At 32.9% G+C, this 22,332-nt stretch overlaps 2 protein-coding genes across 3 annotated transcripts; both read left to right on the top strand.

Moving 5' to 3' along the window:
* The first annotated feature begins 1,113 nt into the window (after window positions 1-1,113).
* On the top strand, window positions 1,114-8,649 carry LOC116769678 (organic cation transporter protein-like). 2 transcript variants are annotated; one of them, XM_032660838.2, is made up of 5 exons: window positions 1,114-1,267; window positions 5,948-6,329; window positions 6,762-7,169; window positions 7,254-7,494; window positions 8,023-8,649. In XM_032660838.2, coding segments are annotated over exons 1-5 (1,461 nt in total). In that variant the 5' UTR covers window positions 1,114-1,266; the 3' UTR covers window positions 8,452-8,649. The 2 variants fall into 2 exon arrangements, with proteins under 2 accessions (XP_032516729.2, XP_032516728.2); XM_032660837.2 differs by lacking the exon at window positions 1,114-1,267 and adding an exon at window positions 5,227-5,387.
* Window positions 8,650-16,043: 7,394 nt separating this feature from the next.
* Window positions 16,044-19,095, top strand: LOC116769791 (organic cation transporter protein-like). The gene is made up of 4 exons (XM_032660982.2): window positions 16,044-16,157; window positions 16,594-16,947; window positions 17,220-17,627; window positions 17,852-19,095. The coding sequence occupies exons 2-4, from the start codon at window positions 16,601-16,603 to the stop codon at window positions 18,555-18,557; spliced, it is 1,461 nt and encodes a 486-aa protein (XP_032516873.2). The 5' UTR covers window positions 16,044-16,157; window positions 16,594-16,600; the 3' UTR covers window positions 18,558-19,095.
* Window positions 19,096-22,332: the final 3,237 nt, after the last annotated feature.

Here is a 22,332-nt window from a genome sequence, read left to right on the forward strand (position 1 = left end):
CTGTATCCTGTGCTATTCGCGAAATTCGTAAAATAATATAATTACCAACACCTTGCGAGCTTCTAATCCAGAAATCTACGATTTGAGTCTAAATTCACTATTTGATTTTTTAATTCTCATTATCAAACGAATACTTTTTACCGAAAAACAATATAACGAAAAATCTATCAAACGGTCAGTTAGTTGGTAAAGAAGAAACAACTTTAGTCGTATAAGCCTTTTATTATTAATCTCGCCTTGACCTATGGATATTTTTTATAAGAATTTAATTTTGCGTTGTTCATTTTGTTATGTTTCTAATACGGTTTGTGTCAATATTTAAGTACGATGTTTTAAAAATAGGAATGACGGCTTAAGGTATATAACAAAAAATGTGATGTAGTAACATGAAAATTAATTGAAAGCGTATTTATTAAATCTTAAGTATTCCAAGGATTTTTAATATAATAATTTAATTATTTATATCTGTTTCGACTTTCTAATATTAATTATTAAAAATGGGAACTTTAATTTGAATGTCAAAGAAAACAGTTATTACCTTTTTTATTTTTATATTCGGATACGGAATACATAATAAATAGATTGATTCGTATAATAGAAAAAAGCTTGAGAGCTTTATATTTATTTTAATTACTGTTCAAACTCTCAAATATTGCGAAGTGCTTAGTCTTAACTGCTCCGCTGGACATAATTCACCTTATCCCCGCTCCGCTGCCGACTGTAATGCTATATAATAGATGTTGAAAAGATTTGAAGCGATAATATAATATTACTATAATAATACTTGCTCCACATGAAAGCCTATAACATAATTGAAAACCTTTTTTGTGATCATTTATCATATGTGTGTCAAACGTTAATTAGCAATCAGTTAATTTTACTTATCTGCTCAAAAATGTAGAGGAAAATCCCGTTTGTGATTAAATACTAAATAACCAGGTAAAACATGAAAATTATTATAATGTTGCGACAAACTACGTACTGTATCTCCCCGTTCAGACGTTATTATAGTTTTTAATAAATAAAATCAGTTCTTTCCATGTAGCATTAAGAATGACATTTGTTTAATAACAGCTTTACGGTTGGGTGGCGCTTTAGGTTTTCCTTATTTCGTCACATAGAATAAGATGTAAATACAGAAACACAGCGTGTAACTCTCAATACGTGTTAGAGCGCAGCACGAGTAGCCGCGGCTCACGTTTGTCGTTACTCGCCATTTTATGTGGACAAGATAACCTTTGCGGCCTTAAAGAAGAACCATACAAAAGTAAGTCTTGTAATAAACATTTTTCATAACAGTGACTATATGTTTCATTAATATATTATTAATTATTATTAAATGCCGAATATTATTAGAGTGTTCGTTGCATGTGTTTAATTTCTATACTTCCAGATCGTTACAACTAATATTCATGTTTGTATCAAAACGGAAACTGAGATTTTTTGTACGGTTGTGATTTTTATAATAATTTTTTGTTTTTTTTTTTCGTCAAAATAGCTATGTTTAATTTTTTTTATCTTACTATGTGATAATAAAAAAAAACTACAATAATACATTCCTATAATTTTTCAAACTTATCAATTATAACTATTTACTACAGAACATACGTGCGAAAAACCATACCTATATATTATACCACAAAAATTGATACGAGCCCATAAGCTCTAGCTATTTTTCTATATATGTATGTGTTTTGTAATTAATTTACAGTGCAAGGCAAACATACAATTCATTTGGAATCTAATCAATGTGTAGTTTCCACAGAAAAAAAATCACTTCCCTCACTTCCGCACATATAGAAATGAATGTCAAGCTCTGTTCCTTGTCCATTTATGATATTGAATTTAATAAGTTTTCAATAGTGTAATGGTTTAGGTCGGTTTTAATTCGATGTAAAAGTTCCTTTGCTTCATAACACTGCTCCAAGACTAGCTGAATTACCCGCAACTTACAAAACATGGTTTAATATAATAAAAATGCTTTAGTACGTGAAAAAAAACTTGAAGTGTTTTATAAAACTGTATAAATACAGTATTTAAAAAGGTTTTATAATACTAATATATCTACACACACACACACACACACACACATATATATATTGTATATGTGTATGTATATGAAAACTATTTAGTAATTGGGTCCTGTTGCGCGTACAATTGCAGACCTCTATACTTTTACTTATATTCATGAATAAACAAAACACAAACAAATTAAACTGATGTAAAATGACAAACCTAACTTTTTTTTCCAAATGTTATAAGTTTTTCCAATTTGTAACTCTAAAATTTTAAGTCGAGAAAAATAAATATTGAAATAAAATCGGACCCATCTTTTATTTTTGTAAATCGAGAAGAAGTTGTATTTAAATTGCATTAAATTGTTTCATTTAAATTCAATGTGGTAATAAAATAAAAAAAACAAAACAATATTCACTGCATAGATAAGATATAAATATAGACATATTCAAAGTCAATAAAAATCAGAAACCAATTCACACGTCACATAATAAGCTTATCATAGCTATAATTATTTCACATACTACTGTCGTTTTGAAAAACCTGTAGCTCAATACTAATAATCTTCCTTAAAAAAATCATAATATGAATCTGAGGATTATTCGTCTCATTCGCTAATCGAGTTAGTGTCATGTGTTATAAGAAACATTATTTTTTGTTTTATAAAAAGCTTCGTCTCCATCGTGATTGATTTTTTTTAAATTTTAACCAAGTCTACTTTATTATCTTTTTTGTAACCTAATTTACGTCTCCGTCATGAAGCTTACATAATCAAACGAGAACATCTAATACAATTATAATGAAAGTTGATTGAATTTTTTTGCTAAATTAGTTTGGTTCTATTTGAATATCATTATACAATTTGTAATCTTGCACCGACCATAAACAAAACAAAAACTTCCCCTTATCCCATAGAGATAGTAATGAATAGATAACCTATTTTTTTTTTTTGCTAATTAATGTATTTAACGGTTTTAATTTAAAGTTTGATAATTTAACCTCAATACAAATGAGAGTAATCATTTCATGGACTAAATAAATCCAACCCAGAAATTTTATCAGAATGGAACAGACTTCAGAAACTTTTGACGATACATTATGTAAATATTGTTATTTGATATAAATGTTGCATATTTTATTACGTATATAAAATTGTATATTAAATAGTGAGGCTGCAAAATAAGGCTCTAATACATAGATTCATATTGACCATTTAATTTTACTTAACATTTAATTATGGTAAATAAAATTTATTCCAATGAATTACAAATCAAATTAAATCCTTCCCCCGATCTCTCGTGTATGCGTATGAATGTAAATGTCTGGTAAAATATATATTTTTTTAATGTTTAAAGAGTTAGCCTAATTTTTTTTTTAAATTTTTTTTTAATGTTATTTTACTATCACTTCAGAGTCAAAGGTGACATATTAGCCTTTACTTAGAATGATATAGACTTATCTCGAAATTAAGAAAATAAATAAGAAACGCTTGATAGATAAAGAGGGGCTATATTGAGTTGAGTAACCTAACAGTCGTTTGTATCGAAGTGAAGGCTTGAGTAATTTAGTCTTAGTTTCGAAGACGTAAACCGTAGTGCCTCAGTGTTGGTTATACTTACAATGGCCCTAAGTTTCAACCATAACAAAATGTTCAGCAGCTACTCACAATATATATGAATCTCTGTATTCAATATCAAAATTGATTTTTTTTTTAACACATCATTTGGCATATTACGCATACGTTCTGTTTTTAAAATATTTCATAAAATTAGGAGTTAGCTTATTCTTTCAAGGCTATTTTTAAACTTGTTCGCCTTCAAAAGCTTAATAAGGTGTTATTAAAATTCATTAAATCAGAAACGTTATTTATATCTATTTTATAATTAAAATCTTAAAATAAAAAAGCTATGACTGTTCGAGCCACATATTTCGTTATTACATTGTAAGAGAGAAAAATGTATGAGGGTCCATCATTTTACAAACATCTGTCAGTCCAATTGTAATATTTTCGTTTGTGTACTCTGAAGATATTTAGGATAAGAATAAAAAATTAAGTAATACACGTATAATAATAGCAAATAGGCGGCATTATTTCTTTTTACTAGGTTTGAAGACATTGCTACGAAAAAATATGTTATTTACGAATATTTTTTTTTTAAGTTGACTTTAAATGATAGAGCAGTACTAAAGAAAATGAAAGAAATTTTTAAAAGTTCTTATCACAACTATTGATTTGCCAGCAAATAAAAACGCAGAAATTTTTGCTTTGCCTCATGTTTATCATAACATTTAGTGTGGTAGAAAATGTGGTGGGAGTTACCCTCAATATCTTTTGGTGTTTTCGTTGTTTAAGTGGAACATATTTACTTTTTCAAGCTAACATGCTATTTCATTTCTTTTATATCATTACCCTATGCTTTGGTGGACATTAATTTTAGCTATTTAAAATTTTACTTAATTTAAAAAACGATATTATTCTAAAGAGTAATTATGTTTAACATCATTAAATTTCCGGGAGCAATAAAACAATTTTTATGATTTAGATTTTGATTTACACAACACGCTATCTATCTATGGCAAGGAGACTGAATGTCTGCAAAAATTGATAAGGGGTCAAGATGACTGTGGAAGCAGACTACAATGTTTAACATATAAAATGATAAGAGTTCAATCAAACCACTCTTGAAAAAGATTTATCATCACATATTAATGTGAACAAAGTTCAAAAATAATATATATTTAATTCCATACAAACAAACGTCACTTATTATGTTATTACATTAATAGTTTTTTCATAATACTAACTCTATTCCAAGCTCTAAATTCAGAATTAATCGAATAACGGTATTTACAGAGACTTTTCATGTCATATTGAAATCCAAAGCAAAGTAGCAAAATATTATTAAAATTTTGGATTTCTAGGCGATATTAAAAAAGGTCACTAACAAAATGACCTTGGTATTAGTTGAATAATAAATTTAGCTGACGAAATTCGAAGTATCTATACATATATTAAAATCTGCAATTTAGATGCGAATTTTTATTAACAATATTAACGAAATATGTCATTATTAGTACTGTGATCAACACGTTTTTGTCACACTCATAATATTTTTAATGTCAGTGATTATTTATTGGAACAAGTGTCAATGAACACCCGTTTTTAAGCAGCGGGTGGGGATTTTAGGTTACTATTGGCATTCTGGCGTTTCAATTTCCGAATATAATTTTTATTCATTCGAACACTGCCAGTCGCGTAACAAACTCTTGAACAGTAAATGTTAATCATTGTAGTGAAAAAGCGTTTTATCTTAATTTAGTTATCATGTCTAACGATATGAAACAGAATACAAAGCCTGAAGAGCAATTAAGTAAGTCGATAACATCTGAATAATTAAAATTGCAACTTAATATCAGAAACAAAGACGTATGTGTTATATACGGACATTGTTAATTTAATATAAATTTTGTTATATTGTTCGATGAATATTTTTTGAACTTATGAATAAAATTTTCCAATTAATTATTATAATCATTCATTTAACCTTTAAATTCGCTGTTTTAAACCATCCTAAATAGATATTCTTGATAAACAGTGATATATACAAGTTATAGAATAAATTATAATATAAACTAGTTGTATCAATGTTAGAAATCTTATACTTTATTTTTCGTCGCTGGTATTTTTGAATTAGAATAATTATGTTACAAATGTCTAGTCAGGTATCGTGTGATTTATATAAAACTCTTTGTACGCTTATAGCTACAAGTCTTCTGAAGAAGTGAAATAATTTTTAACAATGATAAATTTTGGAGTGTAAAGATTTTATCTTGTATTTTAAAACTGAAATGAAAATTTAATATGTAATAGAAGTTTTATTGTTCTTTATATACAAAAAAAAATTAAGATATATATTTATTTCATTTACAGTGTTGGAGACCGATGCAAAAGAAAATGAAATTAAAAATGGCGACCAAGATCCTCTGTCTAAAATTATTGGAGCCATCGGGAAGTGGCAAATATGGATATGTTTCATCGTATTTTTGGTAAAATTTCCAGTTGCCTGGCATCAAATGAGCATCATATTTCTAGCTCCGCCTATGAATTTCACATGCTCTGATGATAATAATTTCACGAGTCAATGTCACGCTAACTGTAGTGAATACACATACGACCATAGTGTTTTTGGAGAAACTATCGTATCACAATGGGATTTGGTTTGCGACAGAAATTGGCTCAAAAACCTAACTCAAACTATATTCATGCTCGGAATTCTTGTGGGGAATATGATTTTCGGACACCTCTCTGATAGGTTTGTATTTACATCTTATTAGTGATCTTTGTTTGCTTTAACTTCTCTCAATTGTCCTTTCCGGGGCCAAGTGCACTAAAATATATGTAAACCGGATGATGCTACTTTAGAAGAGATTGTCTAATAAAAATCTAGATTCAAACAACTATATGAATCCGTTGTACTACGCTTGAAGTATTCAAAAATATTTCCTTATTTTGCTTAATAGATTTTTTTGTAATAACCCATTAACGTGTGGTAACAACAACAATAAAGAGTATTGTTTACAACTTCATGTATGGGTAGAATAGTGTATTATAATAAATGTTTATAAATAATGACCCTCGCTTACGATCATATTATTTTTCGTTCTTTTACGTGCTCAAATTTTATATTAATTTCAAAGAAATTGTTGTTAAATGGATATTATTTCATTATATATAATAATTTCAGATTCGGGCGAAGATTACCATTCTTGATAGCGGTATTCCTTCAACTAGTAGCAGGAGTAACAACTGCATACTCAGTCAATTGGTATATGTTCACGGCTTTACGATTCCTATTGGCTGTGGCTACTGGGGGAACTATGGTCACAAGCTTTGTCCTTACTATGGAACTGATTGGCGCTAAATATAGAGATACAGTTGGTATTGTATATCAAATACCATTTAATCTTGGACACTTGTCACTTCCTTTATTTGGTTACTTCTTACGAGACTGGAGCTCGTTCCAACTGGCAATCTCTCTACCATCTGTTCTGTTTCTTAGCTATTACTTTTTACTTCCGGAATCACCGAGATGGTTAATGACTGTAGGAAGGAGCAAAGATGCTCTTAAAATTATGAAAGCAGCTGCTAAAAGGTGATGCATCTTTTGTTTGTTACACCTGCATTTTTAGTGGTATTTACAAATATAAACTTTATTGTTTTTTATTTTCTTTTATAGGAATGGCCGTCCAACAGATAAAATCGAAGTTTCCATGCAGAAAATGGTAGTGGATGCTAGTTCTACCCAGGAACGTGCTTCATTTCTGGCTCTTTTCCGAACACCACGTCTTCGAGCTCGAACTATTGCTATTTGCTTTAATTGGTTTGTCTGCGGATTCTGTTTCTTTGGAGTGTCACAATACATCGGACACGTGTCCGGTAATATATTCTTCAACGTCGCAATCTCAGCTGCCATACTAGTAAGTTTTATTACATGTAGTTAAATTATATTGTTTAAGTATCATAAAAATGATACAAAAATAATAAGGCGAGATAAGTTGGATTTTTTTATCCCAAAAGTTGTTATGATAGCTCAATGATATGATATGTAAACATTTATAATAAGAGACACTAAAACTCTTGATTATATTCGGAAATTGTAAAGAACCTTTTTATGCCATCTGTTATTAAAACGCATAAGATAATGTGTTGCGTGCGATTCATATGTTATTATTTATAAAGTTATAGAATGATGCAATTATAAACAAAAATAACAAATATCTTCAAATTATAAATATTAAATATTAGTAAACATTCTCTGTTATATTTAATGTTAGAAATATGCGGAAACGCTAAAGTATATGTAAGGTCAACGTCCATATCAAAACAGTTATAAATGTAAGTTACATAACTCAAGAAATAATTAGACTATCGAAAAAAATGTTACGATATAATTATATTTCTGATATTAGATTCTAAGTTAAAACATTTGTTTCCGCATTTTTCAGGTACCAGGAACTCTTATCTCGATTTATACGAACAGAGTCCTTGGCAGAAAGATAACTCTTATCAGTTCAAACTGTGTGACGGGTCTTAGCTGTCTTCTCATTATCTTCGTGCCACAGTCTTTGGCCAGCCACTTGACCCTTGGATGCTTCGGGTTATTTGGAATGAGTATATCGTTCGCGACAGTTTATTTGTACGCAGGGGAATTATTTCCAACTGTTGTACGAAATTCCGGTGTCGGGCTATCATCCACCGTGGCAAGGATAGGCTCTATGGTAGCTCCATTTGTGGCAACTCTTGCTCATACCAGTGCCATTTTGCCACCTCTACTTTTTGGTATAGTACCTCTCATAGGTTCCTGCCTATGTATTATATTACCAGATACTAGAGGAAAGAAATTACCCGATACTTTGGAGGAGGGCGAAGTGTAATGTGATAACCAAATTCAAGCTTTAATTGTGAAACAAATAAAGTATTTATTACAATTTTTGTATTATAACGTAATCATAAGTTTTGCTTTGTAAAAATATTGTAAGTTTCTGTTAGTCATATAAATTAAGTCTTTTTTAAGGAAATAAAATATGTTACAAATTCTATTGAAATAGATTGTGATATCTGAAAGATTACAATTATTTTGATTTTTGTTTTCTCTCCTAGCAATGAAATTTGTAAAACAGTCGATAACAACGATCTCATTTACATATTTTAAATATGATAAGACGTATAAAAAAGCAACATAGTGGGAATTATCATTAGAATTACAGAGTTTTTTTTTTTTTTTTTAATAATTACTCCAGCTTAAATTCGTATTAAACCTGCGCATTATTCGTTATTTCATTTATTTAGTACAACTTAGTTAAATAATTTATTGTTTTACTTCAATTTAAATGAGGGGAAACATTAACTTTATCGTCATTTCTCTCTTACAGTAAGTACTGTCTTCTCTTTACAGTAAGTAGTTTCAAGGTAATTTTTCCAGATCGATCTTAAATGAAATACAGTGTTGTTAAAACTAAATACACACTGGACAATTATATAATACATAATCGGTGCGTTCGGTTTAACATTAAAATCTAAAGAGGTTTCTTTGTTTTGTTCATATACTTAGACTATTATTTTTTTTAGATTTCAATAAAAATGATATAATTTCTTATACATTTAAATTATGATTTTAACTCATATCGAAATATATTTATAGGTTTGAAAAAAGAATGTTTTTTATGCGATCTATTCTAAGTACTTATTTTATGTTTTCTCAACAATACTAGACGACAAATTGAGATTATACATATATCATCAATTGAGCAGGATTAAAATACAACTTGTTCATATACAGTTGGTTTGTTCAATCTCTTGATGAGTCATATTCAGCCATATAATGGGAACATCTGTTAATAGATCATAATAGATGATAAAATAACATATTTTTTTCTACAATACTTTAAATTGACGGGCTACCCTTCTTTACAGTCATTGCTTAAAATTAACAATTTTTTTTTAATTGGTATAAGATGGTGTTATGAATATTATATAATATCATGAGAGTTCATACTAACATTAATTAATTAGTAGACTACATCTTCGTTAAAGAACTCTTTATACAACGTTTATCATTTGGGGTACATAATAAAAAACTAAATTATTTATTTCAGTTTGTTAAACTCAAACAGAGGTCAAATTAATTTGTTTAATGGGATTAAATTACAAATAGCATTTTTTAAGTGCCTGCTGTTAGAAGGAGAGAAGCTTATTTACAAACGTGCCGATCGTTGAAATCGACCGCCCTGTCGCGTAAGTAATCCTTTTTTTTTTTTTTTTTTTGATGACGCAGGGAAACTCTTTTTACGAGCCGTCTCACCGGCCTTGGTGGGGCCGGAGAGGATGTGTGAGACTCGACCTGGGCAGGTCCCTACTCACTAAAACCACTGCGAAAGCCATCGGCCACTATGTTGGTGCACCCCGGATCTGTCAGCGACAGGGCACACCAGCGACTGGCCGGTCCTGGTAAAAGACCGGACTTACTCCCTCGGAGAAAGGGGGCGATCCCGGCAATTAGGACCGCCCCGACGACGCCGGGCTTTCACAGGAGCCGGGTTACCAGCCCGACCCCAGCCCGGACGCAGGGGCGCTATTGGAGGAGGCGTTGATATCGCCCCCGGCGCGCCCCCGTCCGTCGTCTGCGGAGGGAGGGTGCATCAGCCGCAACCTCCCGTTCCCGCTCAGATGCCTCCTTCGTGGACATGACCGTCTCACAGAAGGAGGACACCGCCATCCAGGACCTGTCACTCTCGAGCATCTTCTCCGCGACACTCGAAAGCGACAAGCCCACTCCGCCGAGTGCCGCCACAAGGTCTTGGCGCTGCGCAGCCCATCTCGGGCACACCTCGAGGGTGTGCTGGGCTGAGTCCACCGCAGCGCCGCACTCATGGCAGCCTCCTCCCGGCTCTCTCCTGGCCACCCGACACAAGTAGTCACCGAAGCAGCCGTGCCCGGTGAAAACCTGCGTCAGACGGAAAGTGAGGGGTTTGCGTTTCCGCCTCATCCAACGCTCTAGGACCGGACGGAGCGCAGCCGTTGTACGTTTACCGTACGGCTGGCCCGCCAGGTCCTCCCCCCACTCCCGCATAAGGCGCGACTCCCCCTGCCGGCGAACCGCCCGGATCTCCTCTGTCGAAGGGTTCTCTCCGAGAGCCCTCCTACCCGAGACGTAAGAGAACACCTCGGCGAGAACCGACGCCACAAGATCCCAAGGCGGATCGCCGGCAAGAGCCGTCGCTGCGGCCCAGGAGACCGTACGGTACCCCCTAACCACCCTCACCGCGGGCGCCCTTTGCGCCGAGCGCAGAAGGGCCTTGACCCCGCGGCTCATCGGGCGATCAGCCCAAACGGGAGCACCGTACGTGGCTATACTCCGACAGACCCCAGAGTATAGCCGCCTGCAAGCTGCGCTGGGACCTCCGAGGTTCGGGAGGAATTTCCCCAGCGCACCTGCCGTCCTCATGACCTTCGGCCCCAACTCTCTGAAATGGGGCACGAAGGTCCACCCTCCGTCAAGGGTGAGCCCCAGATATTTCATGGTAGGGCTCACCCTGACCCTCCCTCCTCCTATGAGGAGGGTGGCACCCGGCGGGGGTCCTTTCCGCCCAGTCCCGCGGAAGAGGAGGGCTTCGGTCTTGTCGATTCTGACCCGAAGCCCCAACCTCTCTATGCGGCTGACCACGAGAGCAGTTCCGACCTCGGCCAGCCGCGCCGCCTCCTTGTAGCTCCGTCCCCGGGATAAGACGAGGGTGTCATCAGCGTAGCATATGACACCCATCCCGGGGAGGAGGCGGCTCCGCAGGACCCAGTCATACCCGACGTTCCACAGGACAGGTCCCAATACCGAACCCTGTGGAACGCCGTTGTCGACTGTCCACCACTCTATGGACCCCCTCCGGTTCTCGACTGCCACCCTCCTCTGGGAGAGGTAGCTGCCTAACAGCCTCCTCAGATACAGGGGCACTACGAAGTATACGAGTGCCGCCCGTATCGCGCTGTGTGGGAGGCTGTTGAAGGCGTTGGCGATGTCCAGCGACACCGCCAACACTACCTCTCCTCTGCATTCCGCCTCTTCCGTCACCGCCCTCAGGCGTTTGAGGGCATCAACGGTCGACCGGTGGGCTCGGAACCCGAACTGGGACTCTGAAAGTCCCGGTCCCGAGCCTTCCTCCAGGTGCCGAACGAGACGGGTGGCTATAATCTTCTCAAAAGCCTTCCCCGCCTCGTTCAGCACAACCACCGGTCGCACCGCCGAAGCCGAGTCCGGAGGCCGGCTGCCTTTCGGAAGTAGGCATAGCCGGCCTTCTTTCCAGGCCCTCGGGAACTGCCCGGACCTCAGACAGAGGTCGAACAGCTCCCTGAGGGCTCCTCCGAGGTGCACCAGCGCGTAAGTAATCCTAGACTACAAGTTGCAGTTGGAAAACCCTTCGTGATATTAAAAATCCTCCCCATTTTCTTCTACAAGAGCATCCTTAAGATTTCTAGACTTATAAAAAAGGCCAGTCTCTCCCCTTCCAAACTGTCGATTGAGACAGGGAATGAACGTACCTAAACGCATCTTCCATCATTAGGTTGTGAAACCAAATCAGCTCTCCGACAACTCTGAATTAGTGCACAATAGGTAACCTCTAATTTGATTTGATGATTTGCTTCAAAAGGTTCCTAGCCTACTCCAGCAGGACGGATAATCCAATATTCTTCCTTACTGAAGTAATGAGGAGCAAGAATCTTGCTTCTCTTCAACAGAGGGGGAATATGTCTAAAACGAAGCCAATCGATAACCAATAATCCAGGGGTCGGAAATCATTATGATCTGAATCCGATTCACTAACGTTTTAGAATCGAACAAGATTTTTTTCTTCGTCCCAATCAATTATGGGACCGAGCATGTTTCAGTCGACCCGTTCGAGGAGTTCTAATGGCTTCAAACTTCAAGTAAACGACTACGACAGTAGAAACGTAAATGTACCCTAAAATCAACGTTCTATTCTCAATGACCTCAACATTTAAACCATCTATCCCAAAAAGGACCCATTATGAAATATGTCACATAATTAAAAACATGCTTTTTTATGACAATTCACTTGTCACAGTCCAATTAAGAGATCAGATAGGTTACGAGAAGTATAAGTAGCATTTAATAGATGTGAGAATCATATTTTTAATTTAAAACTCATACTTTTACCACATCACTTCGACTTTTTATTTAATGTATTGCATGTCCCGTTGAAGACTGCCGCACTACGTCAGTTTTATCTTATCTGTGCAAAGGCTGAGCTATATGTATATTTTTAAATTAGATTCTTAATTGGTTTATCCAATCATAATGCTAATTTTTTAATTTATATTTAGCTATATTGTCAATTATTTAATTCCTAATTTCCAATTGTAAAATTAGGGTGCCTTAATATCCAACGAAATTATCAGAAAACTGCCTACTATCTAATATATAAAAGATAAACCGTATCAAATTATTCAATTTATTACAATTCTAATTTCTATCTTTATAATTTATATATGATATCTAAATGATAGGATTAATGGTGGGATTTATATGTAAATGCTAGGAGCTATTGTAACACATTAATTTTTATCCGAAAAAAAATCTTCTTCAAAAACCAACAATCAACAAATAAATTTTATAGGCCAAAAACAAACGGATTGAAACAGGAAACTATAGAATTTAAAAAAAATAGTCACCACTTCAATTAATCTGAAATCGTTTGAATAATAATTATTTTAAACTTATTTTTGAAATAGATGATCAATGAAATAACTAATAACTAGGTAGACCTTGGTACAATCAATACCTATTTCTGACAATTGCAATTAATCTAGTTAATTATCTTTAATATCTATTCTATATGTAAATGATCTTGTTTAGGTGATTTTAATTTTTGCTTTTCCTTGCTTTTATTGTAAGAAAATTAATATTTGTGATTCTGTCATATTTTAAAATTTTATTCCTATTTTAACTATAGCCCTGTTATAGATAAAATTCAATTGTGAATATTATATTTTGAGTATTTTTATTGTCTTATTTCAACATTTCATGTCTTGATATCATTTACCTAATATTCTAATATAATAGAAATTCATTTTTCTTCTATAATTTGTTTCCATTAACTATTGGCTGGAAAATAGTACCTACTAAGGTACATAACATATATAAAGGTACTTTATCATAAAAATGCTATATTGACCGCAATTATTTTGACGTCTAGTGATTACGTGTGAACTTTTTAATTTAATGCTGAAGTAGGGATGTTGTTACTTGACTCTGATGTCAATTTTATAAAATAATTAGTAAATAATTTCTGAAAAAAAAATTAAATTATTCATTATTTTGTAATGAGTATTTTTTTTTAATTTCCTGTTTGACGTCTATTCTTTTTATTATTATTTCATTTTACTTATTGGTAAGATCTAAAAAAAGATGATCCACGAATGAGGGACGTCGGCTATTATAAAATAATGAACAATAAGCTACGGTTAACAAACGGACGCTGAAATAATAACAAGGGTCATGTTTACAAAAATAATAGTAGAATTAATTAAAACTCAAAAATACTGGAACATATTTGAATGAAATTAGGTAGGAAAATAGTTCAGAATCCATTTAACTAAGCGCGTAAAACTACGTAAACTAAAAAATGACGAAGAGTAGCTAGCACTATTATATGATTTCCAAATTAGCCACGACTTTAAGGTTTCCCCTGATAATTTTTAAGATGCCAACACCAGATCCTGGTTTCTTTGTTATTGAACCACTCTGGAAATTCTATTGAAATTCGTTTATAAATTTTTGAGTTATCCATGAACACAATAATACACGGTTGAAATGAGAAATCTCCCCCACGTTTTTGGTATTCAATGACAAATATTTATTAATTAAAATTAAAACGCCTTCTTATAATAACATCTCATTTTGTAAAATTATAACCAACTAGCTGTTACCCGCGACTCCGTCTGCGTAAGAAAAATAGTAAGAAACTATGACAAAACTTTAAAGCCCCGTATGCGCCCTGCCTCCCACTCGCACGTTATAATTTCGGGATGGTCATTCGGGATCTTGAAAAAAAGTACCTAAGTTACTTTTTATTACATCAGCTACCTGCCAATAAGTCCCGTTAAACGCGGTTCAGCCATTTTAAATATTAGCCGAAACAAACATACACTCGTATTGTGTTTACATATATATAAAAAAGTAGGGGTTGGTGATAACAAAAGCAAAAATTTTGGGTTGTATGTATTTTTTGATGCCACATTATAAAAAAATAAAAACAAAAAATATCGTTATAAATTTAAAAAAAGTTTAAGGGTGTACAACCCTTATCACTTAGGGGTATGAAAAATAGATGTTGGCCGATTCTCAGACCTACTCAATATGCTCACGAAATTTCATGAGAATCGGTCAAGCCGTTTCGGAGGAGTACGGGAATGAACATTGTGACACGAGAATTTTATATATGAGATTATTACTTTTTACGTAATAACTCAAACAATTTGTTTCATACATAGTTACAAAAATATAAACTAATATGTATTATGTACTTTTAATAATTCTTTTACCTTAGTAAAATAAAACGTATCATAATATTATCGCTGATAAGACATGTTTGTAGTCATAAATTTACTTCAATTTTAAGAGTTAGATAAAGTTGTGAAGAGGGACAGAGAGTAGCTATTTTGTGTTTTAAAATTACTTCACACAAATATATTTTTTGTATTAAAACAAAATTCACGCTAATGAAGTACATTACTACACACAAGTATCAACTTTTTTTTTTTTTGTTGTCTTTTCATATCATGTTTTGTTAATACCGTTCGTGGCACTTTTTCACCTGAAAAGAGCTACGACATTTTTTCTTCGTGGTAGGACCGGACTTCTAGTAGGATACATATATCTTGTGCGTTAGGAACAATTTGTTTCGAACAATTCAAATATGTCATATTGAACGTGATTGAGATTTAATTTTTTCCACCGTCACAAGAAGTGACTAGCATTAACAAGAGAAATGTACCAAAGTTTTAATATTTTACTTAAATTTATAATTTTATTACCTTAGGTATATATATTACTTTTATAGTATCTTGCAATAATTTAAACTCCTATTTTGTTTAACTGTATTCATTGTTTTCCTTTCAGTCTATTCCTAAATTATTTTAATAAAATACTAGTTTTGGCAGTGTCTCCGTCCACGTGAACATCAGAGATAGCCACCTCACCTACGTGGCCACCATTTCATTCTACATTATCTAGATACCGACTGCAGTTTCATATGCCGGGCTGATTTGTGAATTTAAACCAGCTGGGACGCCATCCTAATGCACACAAACAAAATCATTCAAATCGGTCCAGCCGTTCAGGAGGAGCTCAATGACATACGCACGTACTTTAGAATTATATATGTCTATAAAGATTTATGAGTAGGTGGAATTTAAAATATATTTATCTTCAACGTATTGATAAGAACATCATGGTCAAATACTTTCAATAGTCATATACAGTATAAAAACTTAGAAGGACATACAAGTAATTATTATCTTAAATTCCATACTTTTAATGTGTAGAAACTGATAAAAAAGAAGTTTAAAGGTGCGTACATCAGAACCAGATTAAAATCAGGATCATATATTACTACTCTTTACACGGGACAGTAAAAGAAAAAAAAATAAGTTAAGTCTATATGTTCAGTGGTTTCTAATCATTTATTGTGCAGAAGATAGCTGTAGGAAATTATGAGACTAAACTGTAGATGTCGTAATATGATCGTATACTACGAACAAGTATGTTGTAGTCAAGGTAGGCCTATTAATACAATAGTGCAATGTGAGAAGTTATTTTTTCCTTTTAACATTTTAAAAATATTATAAACACTATCAGTGATATCATATTTCTAATTCCAGATTTTTTCGTTTTGATGAATTTCTTAATGATTCATTAAAATGCATTACTATGGTTCTTAAAAATACTTAACGCAGAATTAAATAATCGGGTCACTAAAAAAATACAATTTGAGGTTAATTCACAGGTCAGTCATGTTGGAAGAGGATAAGATTGAAAATATCATCGGTCGTTTTGGAAAATATCAAAGATGGATTTTTATTCTACTGACTATCAGCCGTCTTCCTACTGATTACCAATTAGTGAATGTTGTTTTTTTATTACCTAATGTGCAATACACATGCTTGGATGAAGAGGCCTATAACCAAACCAATTATTGTCCTTGTAAAAATCCACAATATGATCTAAGTGCTATTGGGAATTCTGTGACAAGCACATTTGGACTTATATGTGAAAAACGTCACCTGGCTAGTTTAGCACAATCAATCCTACAAGCTGGAATTTTAATTGGTGGTATCTTTTACGGATACCTGTCTGACAGGTTATTTAAAGAAGATACTTAGTGTATAATTTAATAACTAAGTAGACCTAACGAGAATTTTTGCATTTTTATAACCATAAAAATTAAATCATATGACTACATGGCTATCCTACAATACATTATTTTAAGAAACTTTTATTTTAATCTAAATTCAGTTGCTTAAAACTTATTAGAACTGTTAATTCTATTTTGATAGCTCCTATAACATCCAAATGTCATAAATGAGGGCATTTTATACTGTTGTATGAGACTTAAAAATTTTTTTTTTTTAGATATGGTCGTAAAATAGCGGTTTTTCTTGCTCTTATCTGTGAAGTCTTATTTGTATCACTTTCCGCGGCTACAACACAATTTTGGATGTTCCTTGCCATGCGATTCTTAATTGGCACTGCGGTTGGGGGAACAATGCTTTGTGCTTACATCATGCTAGTTGAACTTAGCGGGAAATCATTCAGGCCATATCTTGCGGGCATGATTGACATATCCCTTATTATTTCATATTTTACACTTCCCATATTGGCCTACTTTTTAAGAGATTGGAGGAAATTGCAACTAGTACTGTCATTACCTTGGTTGTATACTGTTGTCATCTATTTTGTTCTGCCAGAATCACCAAGATGGCTTATTACTACTGGACAGAAAGATAAAGCTGTGGAGGTTTTATCTTATATTGCCAAAAGGTAAAGGACAAAATTTAATAATTATTTTGATTTTTTGACTTCAAACTTGAACATTAATTCAAAAGCACAAACGCGGCTACTTGGTATAAAAAAATAAGTTTTCTTTATAATTCCAATTTATATTATAATAATCAAAGAAAATGTGGATTAAGAAATAAGCGGCAGAAATTAGCAACTTGCTTTTTATATTATTTTTGTTTTATTTATTCTTGTTAATGTTTTAGGAATAACCGTCCAACAGAAAATATACGAGTTACTGTTGAAAATTTGATATATGAAGAAGAGACTAGCAACAGACAGCAAAAACACGGAACATACTTGGACTTATTTAGAACGCCAAAAGTTAGAGCGTACACTTTCATAACAGCTTTTATTTGGTTAAGTATATCACATACCTTTTTTGGTATCAACCAATACATCGGTCGGCTAGAGGGAAATATTTACATTAATGTAATTTTTTCATCAATTGGTCTTATACCTGGAATGACTTTGGTCGTAATAGCTTCTTTGTATTTGAATAGAAGATTAGCGGTTGTAATAAGTTGTGGTGTGGCTGCTATATCACTAATTGTTTTCATATTTATACCCAGTAATATGAATAATCTTATATTAGTTTTTGCTGTTATAGGCCAAACTGGTGCTTTTACAGCGTTTGCGCAAATATATCTGTATTCATCAGAAATTTTTCCAACTATTATTAGAAACTCAGCGATGGGTTTTGCTTCCATGTTTGCTAGATTTGGTGGTTTTATTGCGCCATTTGTAGTAAATATAAGTATAGAGTGGGTTTCCATAGTTATATTTAGTTTATTAGTCTCGTTTGCAGGTATTTCCTGCTATTTTTTACCAGAAACAAAAGGTACTGTTCTCTTAAATACAATAGATGAAACTGAGAATTCTATAAAAAAATTGACTGATGATGTAAATTAAATGCACATAAAAGATGTCCAAAATATTACATAGTAGGTAAAAAATTGTTAATGCATAAGTTATTACTTCAAAATTAAAATAATATAACGTGTGTTTATTAATTCCTCGAGTACTTATAATATGGAACTAGTTTTTTCTAATCCTCATTCTTGCAATATTAGGTTTTATGTAAAATTGCTTATCCTTACCATATTTTACTGTGCGAGTTCTTATCTCCTTATCATTACTAAAGAGCAACGTCTCAAAGTTGAACGTTTGCAAAATGTTTCTCTTTCATTCATACATGAACCACACAAAAATTATTGTATGTCAATATCTGGAAAACTTTAGAGTAACATTTTACTTAAAATTTTTTTTAGCTTTACTTGTGGGTTTGGAAGCTCTTAAGCGGAATACGTTTCTTGATTGTGCCAATTTTTTTATTCTCTAGTGCTATAGGTTATGACTTTAAGTTATATAGTGTTTGGCCTTTATCAATAAACCGATTATTCAGAAAACAATTAACAAACAAACTCTCATGCCTTATACTTAATGAGCAGATTTTGGTACTTCATATTTGTTAAACAATTTTACTTTATATATTATATTTAAAAAAATAGTTTTCAGTATTAGGAGTTAACTAAAGTTAACTAAACCTTATATTATGCTCTGTTATAAAAGATTTTGCGTAAACTAAAGAAATAAAATCTTTTAAAAATTCGTCTAAACTAATGGAACGAGCTTTATTCTAAAGGAAATCTTTTTTTAAGGACAGCTCCAAATAATATGCCTGAATATTAAATATATATAAAGAAAATTTTATAGATCTACTTTTATTTCGTACCGAATCAAACTACAATGGATTCTAAAGTGCCTTATTATGTATTACTGCTGGTATTATAATAGTATAGTAGCGAGTATAAAACAAATTAGCTCGTATCATACAAGAGACACATGATAAAACAAGTTTGTTGTCATAAATTGCTGTGATTTCAGTTTTAATAATCCGATAAGATAGTGAAGAGGGAGACAGTAAAGCTTCACAGTTGTGGTTTAATAACAGTTAAAATCGCAATTACATTTACAACTAAGACCCGACAGTGGGTTAGTGACAGAATGTAATGAATAATACTCTAAATAGTTAATAATTTTGTTGATTAACGGAATAAACGTTTAAATTAAATTACAGTATTATGCAAAATATTTTAAATTATTAACCATCTTTTTCCTAAGAAGATTATTGTTTTCTAAAGGTTTTGCCCCATGCTTAAACATTATGACAATATAATGACTGTTAACTTACACTGAACAGTTCAATATCACAGTCGTCATAACTATCAGAGTTACAAGTATGTGATCAACATTCAAAGACCTGTAGATCCCTGAGACGTCGGTCCTTCGCGCTATGTACTTAATGCTTTAAAATGTTTAAGTCTTACTGGATTAACTAGGGTCTACTACGAATATCTTCATTCCTCATTTCACACGCAGTGAAACTGCTTGTCCTTCCATAGCCCTTTCAATTCCTCTGAGTGACTTTGAGTTTTCTAGTAAGGATTCTTTTCCTGGGTTGAGCTGTTTTCACAGGTTCCAATTTCATATCGGTATATCGAAGCTCTAAGGTATTTATATAACAACATTACAATGTCATTCCACCTCCAGAACTACACTACAAATTAATACTATTCTATGAAACTGTTTAGTCTCTAAGTCTATGGTGTTAGAGTGGAAAGGACAAGACATTTTCAGTACAAGTACATCACGCATCTCTGATTCGGCGATGATACTGTAATCATGACTGAAACCTTGAAGGAGCTTAGTCAAATGTTTAGGGATCTCAGCTAGGCTTCTGAAGCAGTGGACTTAAATATGATCATAAACAAAAGAAGGATTTCTTTTATACCTACATATATCCTTAGGTAGTACTGTTTCCAAAGTTTTCGACGAGTACGTCTAACTCTATCCAGTCCCAAAAAATGTTACTTCTAGAAAGAGGACATCGCTTAATCAGACTTAGATGGGCAACGTTTGGCAAACTAACAGTATTTTTCTGTCAAACTCGCAGTGTCTCAAAACTTGAAATGAAGCGAGAAGTGAAGTCCTGTGATCAGATACGTGACCTCTATCTTATTAGGAAACTCAATGTTACTGACACCATTTAAATTAACAAAATTGTAGTTATCTTAATAGTACTGAAGTAAAATTAGGAAAAATTGTTGATACATTTGATTATTCTATGCTTACAAGTTACACAATTGTTTATCGTCATACCTTCACACATTTCAGGTTCAGAGTTGAGATTAAAAGTAGTTTCTTATTAATAAATGGCACATTATAGTATTAACTCGATTAATTATTAAATAAGTAATTTAAAACGTTTTATATGCAGTGAGTTGGTGCAAACTTGTGGTAAACAAACTGGCGCCAGTCGAAAGAAATATAGCAAGGCGTCTCATGACAAACTAAGCATAAACATCGAATTATGATCAAATTGATTTAAGAATTATATCGTGAAATTTGTATTTAACTTACTTCTTCTACAAAACAACTATGACTAACAATAATTCTAACCCTACTATTTTAATAAAATTCAAATGTCAGATTAATTTGTGCAGCTGTTTTTCAGTATATTATCATACTAACACACACTGCTATAAAAACCTCAAGTTGCCGATAGTTAGGAGAAATCTTATAACCTTTAATGTTAATGTCTATGTTCATAGAGGACTGTAAAATATTCGAAATTTAAATAGTTTTAACAATCTTCACAACAACTAAAGCAGACTATCTAATAATAGTGGCTATCATCTCCCATAGGTACATATATTTTTCAAGACTTGCTCGCTCTAGGAACAATAAGAATCATAGAATTAGAAAGGAAAGGTGGAAAAGAGCTGTCAACACTGTTACTGATCTCAAGAAACGAAGCTGTACGGACTTTATCTTATATTAGAAGAATATAATCTTGTATATTAATAAGAATATAGTCCTGTCCATTTCATAAGAGCTGTAAAATACAGTTCACATCCCTCCTTTAGTTCCTAAAAATACATACTCGTATTTTTTTCAATTGCATGAAGTTTAAAATCCGTCTTTTTTTTATTTCGTTTATATAGGTTCAATCTACCATTTAATAAAATAACTTTGATTATTGTTTTTAACAAATACATTTAAAATCCTAATTCGCAACAGATAACTTTTATTGCCACCTCAAAGTGGCTTAAGGCAGTCTGTAACAATAGAACAATAAAAATTATACTGAAGGATACTGACAAACGATCAATGAGTGTTTAGCTTATTTACGAAACACTGTTACTACTTTAAAGTAAAATATATATCACTATTTCCAAATGAAACTAATATATTCGGATAACTACGTTTTATTTTATTACTTTTAAAACTACACACCGTGATCACGGTTGCTGCAATGTAACCAAAACGTCGGGAGTGTGTAGTTTTAAAAATAATAAAATAACGCGTTGTAATCCGACAATATTCGTTTCATTTAAATGAATACACGCTAAAGTCTTAGATCTCATCAATATTTACAAATGATCTATACTTTACGTTTGTTGCTGTTACTATTATTACCTTTATTTAAGACTGAAATAGTTCGACTCCTGATCAAAAAATAAATATTAAAAAAATAATAATTATAATTTGGTTCTCGACAACTACATCTATTACATATTTTAAAATCTTCTGCAGCCATTAAATCCTTATTTTTTATATTTTCCATTGAAACTTTGTATGTGTGTTAGTTAATAAAATGACTCAAAAAGTAGGAAATCGAATG

The sequence above is a fragment of the Danaus plexippus genome, chromosome 14 (genome assembly GCF_018135715.1).
Source record: "Danaus plexippus chromosome 14, MEX_DaPlex, whole genome shotgun sequence".
Lineage (NCBI taxonomy): Eukaryota > Metazoa > Arthropoda > Insecta > Lepidoptera > Nymphalidae > Danaus > Danaus plexippus.

What these genes read in the sequence shown, in the direction of transcription:
- LOC116769678 (XM_032660837.2), top strand. Translation starts at nt 5,342, where the DNA reads ATGTCTAACGATATGAAACAGAATACAAAGCCTGAAGAGCAATTAA. An exon ending in TTCGGACACCTCTCTGATAG is followed by an intron (nt 6,330 to 6,761) that starts GTTTGTATTTAC and finishes TAATAATTTCAG; the next exon opens with ATTCGGGCGAAGATTACCAT. An exon ending in CAATCTCAGCTGCCATACTA is followed by an intron (nt 7,495 to 8,022) that starts GTAAGTTTTATT and finishes CGCATTTTTCAG; the next exon opens with GTACCAGGAACTCTTATCTC.
- LOC116769791 (XM_032660982.2), top strand. Translation starts at nt 16,601, where the DNA reads ATGTTGGAAGAGGATAAGATTGAAAATATCATCGGTCGTTTTGGAAAA. An exon ending in TACGGATACCTGTCTGACAG is followed by an intron (nt 16,948 to 17,219) that starts GTTATTTAAAGA and finishes TTTTTTTTTTAG; the next exon opens with ATATGGTCGTAAAATAGCGG. An exon ending in TTATCTTATATTGCCAAAAG is followed by an intron (nt 17,628 to 17,851) that starts GTAAAGGACAAA and finishes TTAATGTTTTAG; the next exon opens with GAATAACCGTCCAACAGAAA.